This window comes from Pinus tabuliformis, chromosome 3_1 (genome assembly GCF_031772625.1).
Source record: "Pinus tabuliformis cultivar Carrire ecotype Pingquan chromosome 3_1, CPIR1, whole genome shotgun sequence".
NCBI lineage: Eukaryota > Viridiplantae > Streptophyta > Pinopsida > Pinales > Pinaceae > Pinus > Pinus tabuliformis.
The window spans coordinates 106,630,221-106,650,686 of record NC_142301.1 but is presented as its reverse complement, the minus strand read 5'-3'; the positions used below and the strand labels follow the sequence as shown (position 1 = coordinate 106,650,686).

General features: G+C 40.0%; 1 protein-coding gene across 2 annotated transcripts in view; it reads left to right on the top strand.

Annotated features, from left to right (window-relative positions):
• Positions 1–20,466, top strand: part of LOC149185993 (DNA-directed RNA polymerase subunit beta (DUF616)) — a 109,988-nt gene that overhangs the window by 75,395 nt on the left and 14,127 nt on the right. For both annotated transcript variants that reach the window (XM_089410862.1, XM_089410861.1), the window contains one exon: positions 673–949. In XM_089410862.1, coding sequence (XP_089266988.1) covers positions 673–949 — 277 coding nt within the window. The remainder of the gene's footprint in view (positions 1–672; positions 950–20,466) is intronic.

Here is a 20,466-nt window from a genome sequence, read left to right as displayed (position 1 = left end):
GTTTGATGATTGGGCTTAGGTTCTCCATTACAAGTGCTTGAAGCCTACAAGCATTATATCTTTTGCACTCTCTTGTGGTTGGAAGATGTTCTCTTTTATGTGCATTTGTCCATCTCGTGTATCATGCATTCATGCTTGTGCATCTTTCTCTCTCTAGAACACTTTTTGTTCAGCCCTTGCACATTTATTTAGTGCTTGATTTTTTCTCTTTTTACAGCAGGTTTTTGGGTTTCTTTTTGGCTCCATTCAATGCCCTCTTTTTGTTTGTTATCTCCACACTACATCGTTAAGCAAACGTGGGGATTGAGAATAGAACATTCGAGATGCGTGTTTTTCTTTATCAGATTAATGATAGTGTATGATACAATTTGCTTTTGTGTTTACTATACATTCTCTTGTGCTTTGACTTGTAATGATTCTGAAGGGATCAACTTGTAGGCTCTACTAGTGAGTACATTGATGTCTTTTAATCATTAGGACTGATGATACATATATATACTGACTTTGCTTTAGAAATCAGAAAGCAAGCAGCGGTGATTTTACTTTGTATGAACTGAACAGGCATATTGAAGCTGATATTTATTAGTTAATTGTAGAATTGACTATATTTGTGACAATTTTCAGTTTTTGTTTTTCTATGAATGTAATTTAACATTTTGCTATTCAAAGCAGATGCTGGGTCATCGTCTTTTTCCTCAAGCAAGATACTCAATCTGGGTGGATTCTAAGTCTCAGTTTCGAAGGGATCCAATCGCTGTACTTGAAACACTACTTTGGCGTACAAATTCCGTACTTGCAATTTCAGAGCATGGAGCTCGGAGTTGTGTCTATGATGAGGGGAATGCAATAATTAAAAAGCACAAAGCCATTCCAGAAGAAGTAGACAGACAATTAACTCAATATCGTCTTGATGGATATCCAAAAGATGCTAGATTTGATGGTCACAAAGGTATCATCCATAATCTTGGCCATACTTCCTCTATTGTTTTTCCAGTTATTTGAGTAAATGCAATATGTGTGTCTGAGAATATATATTAGATTGGTGTTAATATGTTAGAAGGATGGAATGTATTCCCCTTTAAACAATGTCTTTGTTGTTTTATTTGAATTTTGAAGAATTGGCATAAACATTGAGCATACCTTGTCATTCAGCATGCAGATTAAGTTTTTGATCAACATTCATTAGGTTGATTGGCACTAATTCATCTCTAGAAACATTTACTTCAGATTGTATGCTGAATAGCATTTGTCTTGTTTTGGAAATTTGATTTAACATTAAAACAACATGGATTTTGTTTTGGCAAAGTATATTAGTTAGATATTGATTGGGCTATTGTTATAGTTGGAACCCCACCCCTAGGTGACACATCTCCTATGTTTCCTCATTCTGAAGACTTTGGAGACTGCAGGAGAAAGTCCCGGTTTAGAAGCGGATGTCCCCAAGGATGTGGAGGATTTCCATGATGTTCCCTAGATGTTTCCTGCGAAAAACAGGGAGGTGTAGACAATGGTTTTGGGGAAATCTGGATGCCCCCTATCTACATTGACACCAATGTGGCACTAGTTCTCCAAGAAAAGTATTCACTTACTGGCAAAGTCACATGACACGAGGACATGGGACATGGAGGGCACAAAAATACAAGTATCTGACACGTGGCATGTGACATAGTGACCCCTTTGGAACATGACATAGAGGACACATTATATATCATGTATTAAAAGTTATAATATATATTAAAACATATAACAAATTAGTGAATTACACATAAAATATGAAATATATAAAACATTTACATGATGATGATACAAATTCAGTCATACAGCTAATGCATATAACCAAAATAGCATTGATTGCAATCCATATCTGAACCAAAAACACATCAACAAAGAGGCCCAAAATGGCCTATAGAGTCCAAAACAAATCAAGATACAATAAATAATTAGTACTACATATCATCAAAATCATATCATCAAATCATTGCCTATATTGGGATCCCTCATCATCAATATCACCCTAAGTATTAAAATAAGATAGAAAAAGCTTAACATGTCAAATTGAGATTCTGTTTAGAGTGATGGGTACCTTTTTACTAGTGTCATGACAAAGGAATTCAAATATCAATGCCACCAACATCGAGGTACATAGAAGGCTTGGTCCTCTTAATTAAACGCTAGTTCCATACCCTCATACATAAACTCCAATCGAAACATTGCAATCCCCTCAATCCTGAAAATTGTTAAGTTTGCTGAATTTTTAGTGGTATCTAAAATTCCACTTTCTCCATATGAAATCTGATGAGGTTAGAACCACTCTCTAACATCCTGCGTCAATGGTAATGTTAAAAATTCAAGTAATACTTTTACTTCATGAATTTAACATTACCATTAATTGTATAGCATTAGTAGGGCCTGGACAAATCCACTTCCCAACACTTGGAATCCTTTATAACATTCCTTAATTTCCCTTAGCTGCACTCTAAAACTTTTGAGAGCTCCAAACCTATGATTGAATTGTGTGAGAATGGGGCAATAAATAGATTTTAGGATGTTTTTTTAACTAGACACATGTCCAAATTCTGGGACACCAGTAGGCTGTGTTTAGCACTAGTCAAACTCGTGTCCCGCGAACAAGACATGAATCAAACACGTGTAGTGTGAAAAATTGATAAAAATATCGTTTATTGCAATTAACCTGTAATTATCCAATGTATTTAATTATGAGCAAAACTATTTCACTACAAATATTGAATAAAAACACGATTGCAATATTCACCAAATAAATTGCAGAAACATTGATAGAAAACCATCACAAAATGGGCACAAATATTTTGGACAAAGCATCCCTAGAAAAACCCTAAAAGGAAAACCAATACTTCAAATATGAGAGCTTTATTAATCTTTAGCAAATTTTGCAATTGATGAATATTACAATATTGCTTTCCAAACCCCGACAAAGCTCCAACAAAAATATTTCTTCACCTCCACAAGTCAATCTAACCACTGGAAGGCTCACGACCTCCCTCCGCAATCTGACACAGTCTCTCACTGGCAAATACAACCTGTATGACCTCACACGTGCGGCTCCTTTGGTTCTCTGATACTCGAGGCTTGGACGAAATTAGCCTCTTAGCTATGCTAGCAACTTGTACAACCCTCCTGGCAATTTGTACAGCCTCCACAAGTCAATCTGACCACTGGAAGGTTCACAACCTCCCTCCGCAACCTGACACAACTCACTAGCAAATACGACCTATACGATCTCACACGTGCGACTCCTTTGGCTCTTTGATACTCATGACTTGGACAAAATTAGCCTCTCAGATATGCTGGCAACTTGTACGACCCTCCTGGCAATCTCAACCTCTCTCAGAGAAAACTTAGCCTCTCTTGGACCCTCGCAACCTCAATAAGTCAACTTCATTGTTCGCAGAAAAACGCTAGGAGAATTCGTCCTTCGGATCTTAGAAACCGGAAGAATACTAATGAATGAAAACCTCATAAATATTTGCTGCTTCAATTGCTGCTGAAAGTTGAAATCTTCACTGTGTCAATCCTCACGCTATCACCGCGCCCTCTTGATTGCAATGAATGATCTCCAAGACTACGCATCGATTTTCTTTATAATCTCTTGTTGAGAAATCGACGACCAAGATCTATATCTGAAATGATATAATCGATGGCTAAGATCGCTTAGAAACTTTACTAGAAGTCTCTAGATGAAAATTGACCATGTCTCAATTATTACTAATTAATTAATCTATATCCCTAAGTTGAAACTTGGGAAAGTAATTAAAAAAATGATTAATTAATTTAATTAAGTCATTTTCACTTTATAAAATAAACTAGGCTTGGAGATATTTTCCGCTCTTCTATTCCTAGGCTCACTGACACCACCAAAGGCTAGAACACTTGTTCAATCTACATTAACCAACACTCTCTCTTAGCGAGGAAGGTCTTCTATGTTCGACAACATCGTGCTTCGTGTTTGTATCTAGACCACCTGTCACCTTGAGTAGCCCATGACCCATTATACTATGCCACAACTCTCCTGGACTGCTATTACGAGTGATAAGTACAAACTCATGCTTTGTTTATCTAGAAAGCTCATCTGCGACTGTCGTTGTTTGCTTCCTACCCTTCTTGTCACCTTTCTTCTTGTTTGGACAATTGCTTCAGTAATGTCCAAACTTGTGATAGACATAACACTTGATCTTCGTCATGTCCTTCTTCTTTTCCTCCTTGGAGTTGGACCCTTTACTGAATCCCTTCTTCGCTTTGCCCTTGCTCACAAGAGCAACATTCTCGCTGTCATCTCCTTTCTACTCGGAACTGCTGCTAGTACCATTGTTGCCTTTCATAAGGTTCAGTTGAAGCTCCTCCTTTGTGAAGTTGTTCTGTAAGCGTTCCCAAGTAGGAAAGCTGGGTCTTCCACTAACTAGTTGCATGAAAACATCCCACTGCTTTTGAAACCCATTCAGGGCTATTCTCACAAGCTCTTCATCATCAACCTTCTCTCCAATGGCTCATCTTTGATTGTTCTGATGCGGGTGAGATAACTGACAACATTTTCTCCCTTGTGTTGTTTGGTGCTTCTGGGCTTCTCTCTTAGGATCATTTTCCGATTCATATTTTTATCTTGGATTTTTTTTTGATGGCATCCCACATCTTTTTGTGCTAAATGTGGAACTATGTGGTCCTTGACCCCATTTAGAATAATACGCTTGGCCTTGGCATCATCTTTCTGATACTCATGCAACATGATAGGATTTGTTGGTACAACAATATGTGTCGTACCAAACTCCTTTAGCCCATGCTCTTCTAAAATAAGAAGGCGCCAAATTTTCCAGACACGTTCGATGCCCCATCCAATATGTTTCGATCCGTCAATCTTGCAAAAGCCCTTGAGAGAAAATAAAAATAATATCTCTTCTACTAGCTAACAAAAGTATCTAGAAAACCTCATGGTCTCCTTCTGCAAGTGATCTTCGTTGCTACTGGGTAACTTGCATTTCCTTTGTTAACTCGCTTTGCCCACTGAAACTGTGCACTGTTCCTCCCAAAAACTCGCATTGCCTCCGAGAAATCACTTTGACAAATTTCTCTAGCTTTAGCAACTAGAGAAACCCATTCGCACTGCCTCTAGAAAATCGATTTGGTAACTAGTAAATGAAACAATGTCTCCAACAACACATACTAGTAAATTGACAATTCACACTGGTTAATTATGCCTCTTTCTTGCATAAAATAACACTAGTAAAATTCCTCCAAGTAAATTTGGAACAAACTGAAGAAATCAATCTTGGATATTAAACCCTTGGCTTCCTCTTCCGAACCCCCGTGTTGATCAATAAACCTTCGCGCTTTAGATCTGCTCCAATGCCATGTTAAAAATCGATAAAAATATTGTTTATTGCAATCAATCAGTATTAACTAGTGTATTTAATTCTGAGCAAAACTATTTAATACAAATACTAAATAAAAACATGATTGCAATATTCACCAAATAATTTGTAGAAACTTGAATAGAAGAGTTAAAACCAAGCACAAAATGGACACAAATATTTTTGGACAAAACATCCCTAAAATAAACTAGGTTTGAAGACATTTTCTGCTCTTATGTTCCTAGCTTCGCTGGTGCCATCTTAGGCTAGAACACCTATTTGAACTACATCAACCAACATGTCGGACATGTGAAATATGGGACATGTGGGGGGGGGAGGATGTTGTTGGAAACCTTTGAGCACTACTGGAGGGGGGCTGGGTGAATCAATAGTGTGAACTATATACGATTTTTTCTTTTTATTACTTCAATTACTGAATCAGACATATGTTAGTAGCTACTCATTAAACATGTGCATCACATAACATAACTGAAACCATAAGCAACAATATAAACAATAAACATGCACACTATCACATCAATCACACATGAGACATAAGATTTCTGGTGGAAACCTAGATCCATCTTAATCCCGGATCTATCAAGCGCTGAGAGCGATCCAATCTCTTGAGGTACAAACCTCTTGTTAAGTATAAAACTTGAGGAAAGGTTTGCACCTCAAGAGATTCTATCCGGGGTTAAGATGGATCTAGGTAGGTTATATAAAACTATATATTATCTATGTTTCTCTTTTTTATTCGCTCTCCCTATCTCACCCCCAAACATACACTCTTTCCATATCTATCTATCTCCCTCACTGCCCCCCTCCCTCTTCCTCTCCCCTCCCACTCCCCTCTCCCCCTAACTCTCTCTCCATTGCTCCCTTGTCACACCCTCTCTCTCTCCACCTTTCTCCCTCTGTCTTTTTTCTTCCTTCCCTCTCTCTCCACCCGCAACTCCATCTCTATCTCCTTCTCTCTCTTGAGTCCTCTCTCCCTTTCTCTCCCACCTCCCTTTGTCTCTCCCCCCATCACTCTCTCTCTCTCTCTCCAACTCTATCACTATCTCCCTCCCTCTCCCCTCCATCTCAATGTCTCCCTCTCTCCTCCCTCCTCTCCTGTCTCCCTCACTCTCTCTCCATCTCTCCTTTGTTCTTTCCTCCCTCTCTCTCCCCCTCCAAGTCTCTCTCTCTCTCTGCTCTCTAGCTTTGTCACTATCTCCCTCCCTCTCGACCCCCCTCTCTCCCCTTCACTTTGCTTGTTGTCATCACTTGGATCCTTAGTTAAGATGGATCTATGTTGGTTCTTACTAATATTATTTATATTATATAAATTCCACATCTTTAAATATGAAAGTATTCTCATTTTCAATTTTATTAAAACCTTAATTTAATTTCTATGGGAATATTTTTAGTAGTCTCGAGGATAGAGGATTTAGATATATCTCAAAAGTAATCATAACATTTTTCCTTTTAGCTTCAATTAAAAAAATGTTATAAAATTAATTAAAATAAAATATTTATTTTGTGAAATAAGTTATGGTTTTTGGGCATATGGTATTGATAAGCCATGGTATTGTAACAAAGCCTATTTACAAGTTAATAATATCCATGGTAAAGTGGAGGTGAATATCCATGGTTCTTGTGATATTGTTGAAAAATATTTTGATTGTGAAATAAGTTATGGTTTTTAGCATGTGGTATTGATAAGCCATGGTATTAGCCCATGCTATTATAGCGAAGCCTATTCACAAGTGCATAATATCAATGACAAAGTAAGGGTGAATATCCCTGATTAAGAATCTTGTCATATTGTTATAAAATATTTTGATTGTGGAATAAGTTATGTTTTTTGGGCATGTGATATTGATTGGCCCATGGTATGGTAACACAGTGTATTTACAAGTTAATAATATCCATGGTAAAGTGGGGTGATTATCCATGGTTAAGAATATTTTCATATTGTTCTAAAATATTTTGATTGTAAAATAAGTTATGTTTTCTTGGGCATATGGTATTGGTAAGCCATGGTATTGTAACAAAGCCTAATTGAATTACAAGCTAATAATATCCACGGTCAAATGGGGGTAAATATCCATAGTTAAGAATCTTGTCACACTGTTATAAAATATTTTGGTTGTGAAATAAGTTATGGTTTTTGGGCATGCCGTATTGATAAGCCGTGTTATTGGCCCATGGTATTGTAACAAAGCCTATTCACAAAATCCAAATATAAAACATTGATTTTTATTATTTTTATTACTTTAACCTTTTATTATTAATTGAACCAACATCATCGATATCACTTTTTATTTTTTTCTATTTTTTAATTAAGCCGATATTTAAAATTGTTTACATACTTACATTACATCTACACTTCTACTCTATATTGCGCTGTAGAGCGCTTCTCGACGCAATGAAACCACCCTTGTTGCTGCTCCTCTGCTCTGAATTTCTATTAGTCAAGCAATTGGTCTTTTACATAGTGCGCTAACTCCCATCAGCATGAAGACTCGACCTCATATACATAACACCAACCCCCATCGGCTAGGAGACTCGATACCACTGAATCAACTCGGAATACTATGTTCTCTACGGATCTATACGGACTACCATCTGCTGAAGGTCAGCACGATCAATCGATCCTCGCCCAACTGCCATAGGACTATCCAACCACCATTGGATTGAGAAACTTCTTCCTTTGGCCAAGGGTGTATGTGAGTGAGAAGGTTGCAGAGAAGTAGTGGATGCTTCAAACCTTGAGAAACTTCTCTCCCCCTTTGACATCAATGGCAAAGGGTCAACTCCATATGAATAGGTAGCTAGAACTGAAGTACATACTAGAGCATACATCGCTACATGGCTGAAATATAATTCATATCAAAACTCATCCATGTCTCCATATAAACAACAAGCAACATATAGAACCAATCATCATTCAGAGCAAAACACCAATCGACACCTCTAGCAGCAAGCAACAATATGCCTACAGAAGGCAACCATCATCAACATATGCAACATCATCATAATAACAACTATGAGCAACATCAAGTATAACATCAACATGCACATGAGCATCATCCAACACTCCTTCATATAGAAACATCATATGAGGCAACCACACACTATTTCCCCCATGACTACATAGTAGCAACTACCATAACATCTCATCACATAAGGCCAAGAACCCCACTGTCATAGTATAGTATGAGGCATAGCGTGAACACCTCCATGTGGATCAGAATGCCAACAATGTATGGCCGGAGCAAATAGGAACAAATAATGGTCCCCTTGAACACATGCAATCTCCAAGCTGTAGAGATATCAATTGTTGGGCTGAAATCAATGCTTCCGTTGCAAACAATGCTTCCTTTGACAAATAGAAGCACCATATGGACCAAGACTCCACATGACCATGACTCAAGTGACATATACAATGATAAATACATGGATGTAGCAGTGACATAAGACCTCATACATACTCTCATATGACCATAACATGACCTCATGAATCATGGCTATATGACCCAAAAGATAGTACAATACAAGTACATGGCTCCATGAGCATTTTACATGAATATATCAATGAAATACATGGCTGCTATAATCATCTCCTATGGACCAATGACTCAAAAACATGATACATCATGACAATTACATCATCATTAGCCCATACATATGGCTGCAAAATGACTCCATATGACTCCTCCATAACAAGCCTATCACCATGATGACTCATCATACTATTGAATGGACTCAATACCAATACATAATGATGAAACAATAGAAAATACATGGCTGTAGTAAGCATCATACAACAACTCATACATGGCTGGTCCATGTCACATGTCATCACAATACATCTTGGAAACCAAAAACACATACATGTCTGAAAAATGTGCTCTACTTTCTACTCATGAAAGACATATAAGGCTGCTATAAACACATGAGCAGAAAGAAATGAAAGAGACAAGATAAATCATGAATCTCAATACCATGCATAGCTCTCTCTAAGCTCAATATACCTCCAAGAGACAGGCTGATCCTGTGGACCTGAATGTGCATGAGGCTGAAATGAATTCATCAATGCTGCTGAAAACTCCATCATACACTCCCCCTGAGGTTATGCACCTCTCATGATCTACAATCCTCTATAAGTACGCATGAAATAACCATGGATTGCAGGAGGGAATGCTCTTCACTAGTTGAAGAGCTAAAGCTCCTTTTTCCACGGTTTTTGTGAAAATTCGAGAATCCCACCCGAATCAACTACTGCAACAACTGATTAAACTTCTATCTGTTAATTACTGAAACAAATTATTTACTGTTTCCTACAACAAATATCGAAGCTAACAAACGGTAGCCTTCACTTAATTAATTAATTTGCCCAAAACAAGAAAAGAACAAATAGAGAAAGATGCACAAGTGACAATATTTTTTGGACAAATGTCCCCGGAAAAACCCAATGCTGGAAAACCGATGCAGCAGGTCTGAGGGTTTTATACTATTAAGCAATAGTTTCTGAATACAACTCTGGATGCCCTTTTGGCAATCCAGTTACAAAGAAAATAAACTGGCAGAAAAACTTAGTGAGATTACCTCACTTGACTCGGCAATTCCGGCTATTCCGACAGCTGTACTGACTGTCCTCGGCTATCTCTGCGTTGGCCTTGCATCAGCCTCAATTGGTCCCACCATCTCTCCTCACGCCGAGGCGTCTGCGCTGGCCCTGCGTCAGCCTCAACTGGTCCCACCAGCTCTCCTCACGCTGAGCCATCTGCGCTGCCTTCTCCTGGTGTCTCTTTGCCTCTTTGCTACTGATCCGAGAACCTGGAGAAGATACTCCAACCCAACTATACCTGCCCCTCACTGCAAAAGCTCACTATCGAAAATCTCCTGGCAGCTACTCTGCTTCAGAAAATTGATTCTCTGAATTCCCTTTGTGTGTCCTTCCAAGTGACCCTCAAGCCTCCTTAAATAATCTTTTCGTTGACATTCAACGGCCCAGATTAGAAGTTAATCAATGGTTAAGATTATTTTTGCTTGATCGTTGTCTTCTTTTAGAAGTTACACCCACAATTTATATTAATACCCTTCAATTTGTTTATTTTCCTAAGTTTAGACTTAGGGTCCCATTAAAAAAATTAATTATTTTAATACAACTGTTTTTTGGTGGAATTTCCCAAAATAATTTTTGGGTTCTTTGGAATACATGTGCCCAAGCCTCCCTGCAAAATTTGAGACTTAGAGCACATCCGATGCTACCAGAAATCAACAGTTTTGGGCTGCTTATTTTCCTCCTCCTTTTGCTTTCTTTCTTGCTTCACCGCTTTTGAGCTAGAACCTTTTTTTTTTGCCTTGATGGTTTTGTCTTGAGTAACGGGGCAACAAACCATCTTTTGCCATATGGCCAAATCTATGGCAAATATAACACTCCACATGGCTAAGAGGATCAAGTCTTCTACTGCTCATGTTAGATTTAGACCTTGACTGAAATGTATCTCTTCTCCAACGGTTAGACTTGCAATCTATTGCCTTATGGCCAAACAAGTGACATGAGTTATAATAACCATAAAAATCACAAGTATACTTGTTGGCCATTCTCCTTCGTTGCTGGAATCTTTGCTGATATGGTCTATACGATTTGCTCCAGCAATTCGTTGCAATATGCCCAAACTTGTGATAGATGTAGCATTGTATGTCATGCATCAAAGGAATGAAAGGGCTTTGCTTCCTTTGAAATCTAATGGAGCTACCACGATCATCTCTAGGAGCAAAGGATCTTCTGAATGTAGGAGATCCTTGAGATTTCCTCCTCTATTGCTGGTTTTGCTGCTTGATCTGTTGCTGGTTCTGCTTTCTCTTCTGCTGCTAGTTCTTTTGTTTGCTATCTCGCTGCTGGATCTGCTTCTTATTTCCTTGGATCTCACTTTTTCTACTGGTGTTGTTTGCTACAGGTTTTTTGGGTTCTTCTTTCATGCTGCTACCTGCATGCAAACTAGATTCACCGTTTTGAAATCCAGGACTAGTTTTATCCAATGGTGATTTTTGGATCTCAAGAAAACTATCCAAAGCTATGGTGCCCTTCTCCATTTTTCCCTGCTTTCTCAAGGAAACAACTTTGGCCTCTAATTTCTCAACCTCTTCTACCTTCACTGGATATTGTTTCCTCATACCTTTCTCCACTTTTTCAGATTAAGCCAATTTAACTTTTAAGCTCATAATCTCTTCCTTGAGCTTGGCCTCCTTATAATCACAGATCTGCAACAATTTTTCTTGATCTTTGCATGCAGTTGTTAGTCTAGAAATCTCAGCTCTAAGAACCTTAATATCATTCTCATCTTCACTAGCCAATTTAGCATGATCAAAATCTGAATCATCAAAATTATAACTCAACTGAAAATCATTAATGGTTATACCTTTAGGTGCAAGATTTTCTGATCTCTCCTCATCATCTGCTGAATCATGTGTAGTGGAAGAATGAGACTCTTATGGTTGGGATTCTAGTTTTTGGAGACTCTTCTTTTTGTTCTTCTTGTTCTTGTTATTATTGTTCTTCTTCTCATTTTCCTTATTGTTGCTCGTATCATGTCCAAAAATGGATTCTAGCTCGTCCCACATATCTTTGACACGTTTCAAACCCACTAGTCTCTTCATATCATGATTATGAAGATTCTCATAGATTATACATCGTGCTTGTGCATCCTGCTGCAAAACTTCGTCTGGAATAGGATCATTGCCACAACCTTCACACACTACTTTCCAAATGTTAGATCCACAATATAATAATTAAGATTTTACATTTTTGTGCCATACCTTGTAATTTGCAGCAGTGAGCACAACCATTCCTAAATTTTTTTTCAATTTTTGCCAACAAAACCTCAGATCTACTTTCCAACGATCAAGATGCAACCAAGAGCCCCGCTTTGATACCAATTGTTGGAAACCTTTGAGCACTATTTGGGGGGGGGGGTGAATCAGTGGTGTGAACTATATACAATTTTTTTTTCCTTTTATTACTTCAATTACTGAATCACAGATATGTTAGCAACTACTCATTAAACATGTGCATCACATAACATAACTGAAACCATAAGCAACAATATAAACAATAAACATGCACAATCACATCAATCACACATGAGATACAAGATTTATGGTGGAAACCCTTCTAGGAGAAAATCCACCTTTGCTGTTGTTGCTTTGCTCTTAATTTCTATTAGTCAAGCGATTGGTTTTTTACATAGTGTGTTGACTCCCATCAACATGGAGTCTCGAACTCATATACATAATGCCAACACCCATCGGCTAGGAGACTCGATACTACTGGATCAACTCAGAATACTCTGTTCTCTATAGATCTCTACGAACTACCATCTACTAAAGGCCACCATGATTAGTGAATACTCGCCCAACTACCATTGGACTATCCAACCACCATTGGATTGAGAAACTTCTGTTGGAAATACTGAGAGGGGGGGTGAATCAGTAATTTTTAGCAATTAGCACTTTTTAATCTTTTTTCAGAGCATTAGTTAATCTTCAGTTATTATTATTGTTCTTCTTAAGATGATCATAAACAATAATCAACAGTAAACAACACCATACAACAATGCAGAAAAATAAAACAGAGGACACAAATTTTTAGCTGGAAAACCCCCTCTAGGTCAAAAACCACTGAATGCTTCTTTAGTAATTGTCTTTTCCCTGTTAAAAGAAAATTGACATCAAGATTTCAGCTACAACGGGGGGAGGGGAGGGGGGAGAATCAGTAGTGTGAACTATATATGATTTTTTCCTTTTATTACTTCAATTACTGAATCACACATATGTTAACAACTACTCATTAAACATGTGCATCACATAACATAATTGAAACCATTAGCAACAATATAAACAATAAAAATGCACAATCACATCAATCACACATGAGACACAAGATTTCTGGTGGAAACCCTTCTGGGAGAAAAACCACCCTTGCTGCTATTGCTCTGCTCTTAATTTCTATTAGTCAAGCAATTGGTTTTCTACATAGTGTGTTGATTCCCATCAACATGGAGTCTCGACCTCATATACATAACGCCAACACCCATCGGCTAGGAGACTCGATACTACTGGATCAACTCAGAATACTCTGTTCTCTACAGATCTTTACGAACTACCATCTGTTGAAGGCCACCACGATCAGTCAATGCTCGCCCAACTACCATTAGACTATCCAACCACCATTGGATTGAGAAACTTCTATTGGAAACATTGGGGGGGGGGGTGAATCAGTGATTCCTAGCAATTAGCACTTTTTAATCTTTTTCAGAGCATTAGTTAATCTTCAGTTATTATTATTGTTTTTCTTCAGATGATCATAAACAATAATCAACATTAGACAACACCATACAACAACGCTGAAAAATGAAACAGACACAAATTTTTAGCTGGAAAACCCCCTCCGGGTCAAAAACCACCGAACGCTTTTTTAGTAATTGTCTTCTCCCTGTTAAAAGAAAATTGATTACATCAAGATTTCAGCTACCACTGAGGGAGGCGTCAACCACCTAATTCACAGGCTACAACTTGTAGGATGCTACTAGACCCTAATATCCTCTTGCAACCAGAAGGACACCCCAACGCCCTGTAGATCAGACCACAACCTGATGAGTGTCCCAACACTCTGTTTACTAGATGTTTTCAGAAAGGATGCTTTGCTGCCCTATTAGTTTATCAGCCACAACTGAATGGACGCCACAATGCCCTGTGCAAGCCACAACTTACCCTAGCACCACCCTGCCGCCCTGAAGTGTTCTCAAGCCACAACTTGAAGGTGACTCCAATCACTTGCCTTGCACCACCTTGCCAGCCTAACGAGCCAAAAGACCATGTTTCAAAATTTTCACACTGGATCCCCCTATGCTCTAAATCAATATAAGAATGTTGTAATGAAGATAATGCGTATCCTGTCAAATCCTGGTAGCCACTGACCACTGTACAATCCTGCTCAAGCTGACCACTACACAATACTACACATCAAGGCCTCACTGCTAATGCTACCAAGTCAACTAACCACTGCACAAGCTGACCACTATACAACCTGTCATCACTGATCACTGCCACTACTCAACTGCACATCACTGTCACTGCTCAACTGCACATGAATAGATGAGCATTCATGAGCTCACAAACTGGCTACCAACTGCACGTCACTGCACTGCACTGCTTACGAATGAATAAGCATCAAAGCTCATATGCAGGCAACCCACATCACTATACCAAACTGCCTGTACCGGCCACTAAAGTGTGATGATGGCTCAAACCAAGGTGCCTTGGGTCATCCCTATGACCTGCTCGCAATGCTCTCAAACTTTACCCAAGGAGGGCTACCAGCATATGTCTTATTGCCGCTGCTCAGATAGTCAATGTGCCATCATCATTTATTGCTATCATATCAAGTAGATCACTGTCACATAGGAATTGTCATGTCAATGGTTTTTATCTAGCTGCTGTGAACTAAAAGTGAAACAATATATATGTACTCCTACTATCACAATGTCATTTTCAAGGTATCAATGCCAAATCTATGTGTCAACTCATTGTCAAGTCTTGCATACGTATATGGCAAGTCAACATGTCATGTCTTTGTAGAAATTTCTCTTTTCCCACCCCGGTTTTCAGTTTCACCTTATTTCTCCCATGTACTTAAATGCCCTTTCCCATAACCATACATTCAACAAGCTGGAAAAAATAAATTTGTTGAAAACACAAATTCTGGAAATTTTACAGAATGCTGGAAATTGCAGAAATAAAAATCAGCAGTAATAAACAACCATTAAAACACATTTAAACACAGATATTTTTGGTCAATGTGACCCTGGAAGAACCCCCTACAACTCTTGGGGAAAACCAGTTTGAGAGCTCTTCTTTATTTTTGAAAATTGCCTTTTTACAGTGAGAAATATTCAGCAAAAAATCAGCAAGCAAATTTACAACTTATTTCTTTTCCCATGCCTCACAGCAAACTGGAAATTACAACAAACAGGACAACAATAAATGCTGTACGACCTCCTCGATTTTCGTGCCCACTTTCAGCATTAAATGCTGCTGTACGACCTGCATTAAATGCGCTGTATGGACTGCAATAAATGCGCTGTATGGACCTTGATTTGCGTGCAGAAAAAACAGCAAACTGCTCCTCAATTTCTGTGCAAACCACTCCTCGATTTCTGTGCAAACCAGCTGTACGGATTTCTAGAAAATCGTGCCAAAATCTACCTTTCACTGTGTGTTGAACCAGCTGTACAAATCTGCTCAACTGCTGCCTTGGAATGTGTGCCAAGCTGCTTTCTCCTTCTCCTCCCTGTCCAGAAATCTCCCTTGCTCTCTTGCTCTCCTTCTCCCAATCTGCTCATGAAAGAATGAATGACCTTTTTCTCCTTTAATCTAACCCCAAGTGACTTTTGGGTGATCCAAGTGACTTTTGGGTGATCCCTAAATCCAATGGCTGAAATAGATTGAGATCTAAGGCTGAGATTAAATGCTTATTTAAATCTCACTTTTTATTTTTTAATTCACCCCACTTTAATAAAGACCCACTTAGTCATTTATTTCCAAAGTCACTTTTCCTTTCTAATTTTTCATTGACTTTATAAAAGTCACTTTAAAATTAGACTTAGTAACTTTATCACTTAAAGTCACTTTTAAATTAGATTTAACTTTATAAAATTATAAAGTCACTTTAGGAGAAAAATTAAATTCTTTTGGACACTTTTCCCTAGGCCAAAGATCAAAGCCTTAGGGAACCACCTGTCCTTCGGTACTAAATTTCAACACTCCCTCTTACCGAGGAAGGTGTTCCTCACCACACCCACCTTGTCTCTGAAGTAGACATGCTTGCCCCGTGGTAAGGCTTTGGTAAGAATATCTGCAACCTGCTCATCAGTGGAAATATACTCAAGCTTCACAGCGCCCTTCTGAACATAGTCTCTGATGAAATGATATCTGATCCCGATATGCTTTGACTTGTCATGAAACACTGGATTCTCCGTGAGTTTAATGCAACTCTGATTATCACAGTAAATCACTGAAGGTCTCAACGGCTGACCAAATAAGCCAAACAACATCTTGCGAGGCCAGATGGCCTCACAACTAGCTAGACTGGCTGCCATATACTCTGCTTCCGCTGAACTCAGTGCTACTGACTGCTGCTTCCGGCTGAACCATGACACTACTGCTGAACCCAACCCAAAACAGCACCCTGAAGTGCTCTTCCTATCAGAAGCACAACCTGCCCAATCAGAATCAGTGTATCCTGCCAATCTCACTCCATCTCCCTGCTTGTAGTCCAAAAAAGCTAATTGAAAACCTTTTCAAAGGCCCAAATTAGAGCATTTAAGTGATAGTAAAAAAAATTGGACAAAATTTAAATTTATATCAAAATTAAAAAAAAAAAGGCATATAAAAAGGCCATTTCAGAAAGTCGGTAAAGAAAACGGAAGGGTAAATTCAAAAAAAAAAAAGAAAAAAAAAAATACAATTTAAAGCCAATACAATTATTAAAAACAATATCAAATACCCAAATTATAGCATTTAAAGCATAGTAAATTTTTTTTTATTTAGAAATAAGCCAAAAAAAAAAAAGTGATATAAAGGCATATAAAAAGGCCATTTCAGAAAGATTGAAAAAAAAATCAATATTTTTTTTATGTGAAGGAGCATTTACCTTTTTTTTACTTATACATAAAACGTATACAATGGAAAAACGTATACAATGGAAAAAACGTATACAAAAAAAATACAGCATGATGGACGGCCCCATAATCCACTGTCCCTTGCAAGTACCACAAAATGTGTTTTGCAGCCACCCAGTGAACCTTCCTAGGCTCACACATAAACTGACTCATCGTGTTGACTGCAAAACAGATATCTGGTCTAGTGTTGACCAAATACATCAAGGAACCAATCAGCTCCCTGTACAATGTGGGATCCACCAACTTGGAATCCGAAGCATGAAGCTTCTTCCAGTTGGTGATCATCGGTGTCGACATGGGTCTACAATCCTCCATGTGGAATCTGCTAAGGATGTCCACAATATACTTCCCCTGCCCCAGGAAGAAATGCCCCTCCTCCTGCCACACCTCCAAGCCCAAAAAGTAATGCATCAAGCCGATGTCCTTCATCTCAAACTCCGTCGCAAGATCTCTCTTGCAGTGCTCTATGAGTCTCTCTGCACCTGTAATGACCAAGTCATCCACATACAACACTAGAATGAGAGGCTCCTCACCAATCACAATAAAGTAAAGGTTCGGATCTGCCTCACTCTTTGTGAAACCCATCCCCTGCAAATATGTATCTATCCTGGAGTAGCAAGCTCTGGGAGCTTGCTTCAGGCCATAAAGGGCCTTCTTCAGTCTGCACACATGGGACTCCTTCCCATGCACCTCAAAGCCCTGTGGCTGCTCAATGTACACCTCCTCCTGTATGAAGCCATTGAGAAATGCAGTCTTCACATCCATCTGGTGGATCTTCCAACCCATCTCTGCTGCTATCGATATAATGGAGCGGATCAAAGTATATCGAGCCACGGGAGCGAAGGTCTCCTCATAATCAACTCCCTCTACCTGGGAGAACCCTCTAGCCACAAACCTCGCTTTGAATTTCTCAACGCTGCCATCTGCAGCATGCTTTACCTTGTAAAGCCATCTGGAAGTAACCACAGATTTTCCCTCAGGCCTCGGCACCACCTCCCAAACATCATTCTTCATGATAAAAGAATACTCCTCCTGCATGGCCTCTCTCCAGACCTGCTGGCTAGCTGCCTCCTCATAGCTAGAAGGCTCAGAGTCAAGGATGCTGGTAACCATCGCCATATAGCTACAAAACCTCTCAGGTGGTCTACTCTCTCTGACTGGCCTCTTCGGCTCAGCAACAGATGTGGCATCTCTCAAGGTGTCCTGAAGCCACTTGGGCTTCCTCTTCCCTAAGCTCCCACCGGAGAATGAAACTCCTCCTCATCATCATCAGGAGCCTGAACTCCTGACTGTCTGTCTGCTGTCCTCTTGCCTGCACCTGAACCTGTAGAAGCTGAGGTACCGTGTGAACTGTCCATCAGTGGACTCCCTAGTGAACTGCTCTGCATGCTGCCCGGAGCACCACCCCTCTGGCTCGGTGAGCCACTGCTCACTGACGGACCTGACATCCTCATAGATGTACCTCCTGATCCTCCTGATCCCTGCGACTGACTCAACTGCTGCTGAGGGTCTGGCTGATCCAGATACTCTAATTCCCGTGACCTTCTAAAGGCTTTGTCCTCCTCGAACTTCACATCCCGTTTGACAACAACTCTCCTCTGCGTAGGAATGTAAATCCGAAAGGCCTTTGAGGTCTCACTGTAGCCCACAAAGATACCCTTCTCTGCGGTGGGCTCTAGTTTGGTCCTCTTCTCCTTGGGTATATAGGAGTATGTAATGCATCCAAAGATATAAAGATGACCAATATCAGGCTTCTTCCCAGAGAAAGCCTCCTCCGGAGTCATGTGCCCCAAGGCACGATGCGGACTCCTGTTCTGCAAGTAAACAACTGTGTTGCAGGCCTCTGCCCACAAGAACAATGGCAACCCTTGATCATGTAACATGGCTTTGGCAGCCCCTATGATGGATCTGTTCTTCCTCTCTGCAATCCCATTCTGCTGGGGGTTGTAAGGAACAGTGAACTCCCTCCTAATGCCTGCCTCCGTACAATAGTCAACAAACTCTCCAAGGGTGCACTCTCCTCCATTGTCCGACCTCAGGGACTTGATCTTCCGACCTGTCTGTGTCTCCACAAGAGCTCTAAACTCTTGAAGCCGCTTGAAGACCTCACTCTTGGTCTTCAAAAAATAAATCCAGGTCCTCCTGGAGTGATCATCAATGAATAAAACATAGTACTCATATCCACTCAAGGAAACATGAGACATCCGACCGCTCTGCTGTCACTGTTGGGAAAAGGGGATTTGGCAAACTTGCCCATTGCACAACCTCTGCAAGTATCAAAGTGATTAGTACTGAAATCTGGCACACCTGTAGTGATCTCCCGCAATGTCCTCAAGGCTCCATGATACATATGTCCCACCCATCCTGCGGTGCCAAATCTCACACAGCTCAGAACTGCTAGCTCTGTTGTCGGTACTACTGCTCAATGCCAAAAGGGGCTGGAATGCAAACTTGTACACCTTTGCATGGCGTACACCTATCACTCTAGCTGAATCAGCTGGAGTGCCCCTGGGATACATCAACACCTGTCCTCCTCTGAACAGTACCTCATATCCTCTGTCCTCCAAAGCTGAGACGGATATGAGGTTCTTCCTCATCCCTGGCACATAAAGAACATCTGACACTTTCAAGGGAGGTTTGGACTCCCTCTGAAATGTCAGTGTCCCCACCCCGACTGCTCTAACAACTCTGTTATCACCGAGTACTACCTCTATATCAGTGCCACTCTCTGAAAGCTCTGAGAAATATTCACGGACTCCTGTCATGTGACGTGAAGCCCCACTATCCACATACCAGATACCTGAAGATGCTCTGCTAATCAAGGGAAAAGCATGCTCCCTTTGAACCTGTGTGGCAGGTGATCCTGCACTAGAGGACTCACACGTAGTGAACGCAAACTCCCGGTCAAAACGACCTGCAAAGTCCTCAATCTCTGCTGAAGCTGCCACGTCCTGGTTCTTCCCCTTCTTCTTCTTCTTCTCCGGACACACAACTGCATAGTGTCCCATATTTTGACAATTCCAACACTTCACCTTGGAATAGTCCTTCTGTGTGTTCCCCTGTTTACCTTTACCTTTGCCTTTGCCCCCACCACTGCTTGTGGAAGCCTGCTTCTTCCCTTTGCCTTTCTTGCCTCCTGCCACCAGTGCTACATCCTCATCCTGCTCAACTGGCTTGGTTGCCCCAAGCTGACCTTTCCTGATCTCTGTCTGAATTCAATCATCCCAAAACCTCTCCCATGTGGGAAGGGTCTCACGTGCACAAACCCCATCAGCAAAGTTCAACCATGAACGGGGGAGGCCATTCACTGCAATCCGCACCAACTCAGTGGGTGGAATGGCCTCTCCAAT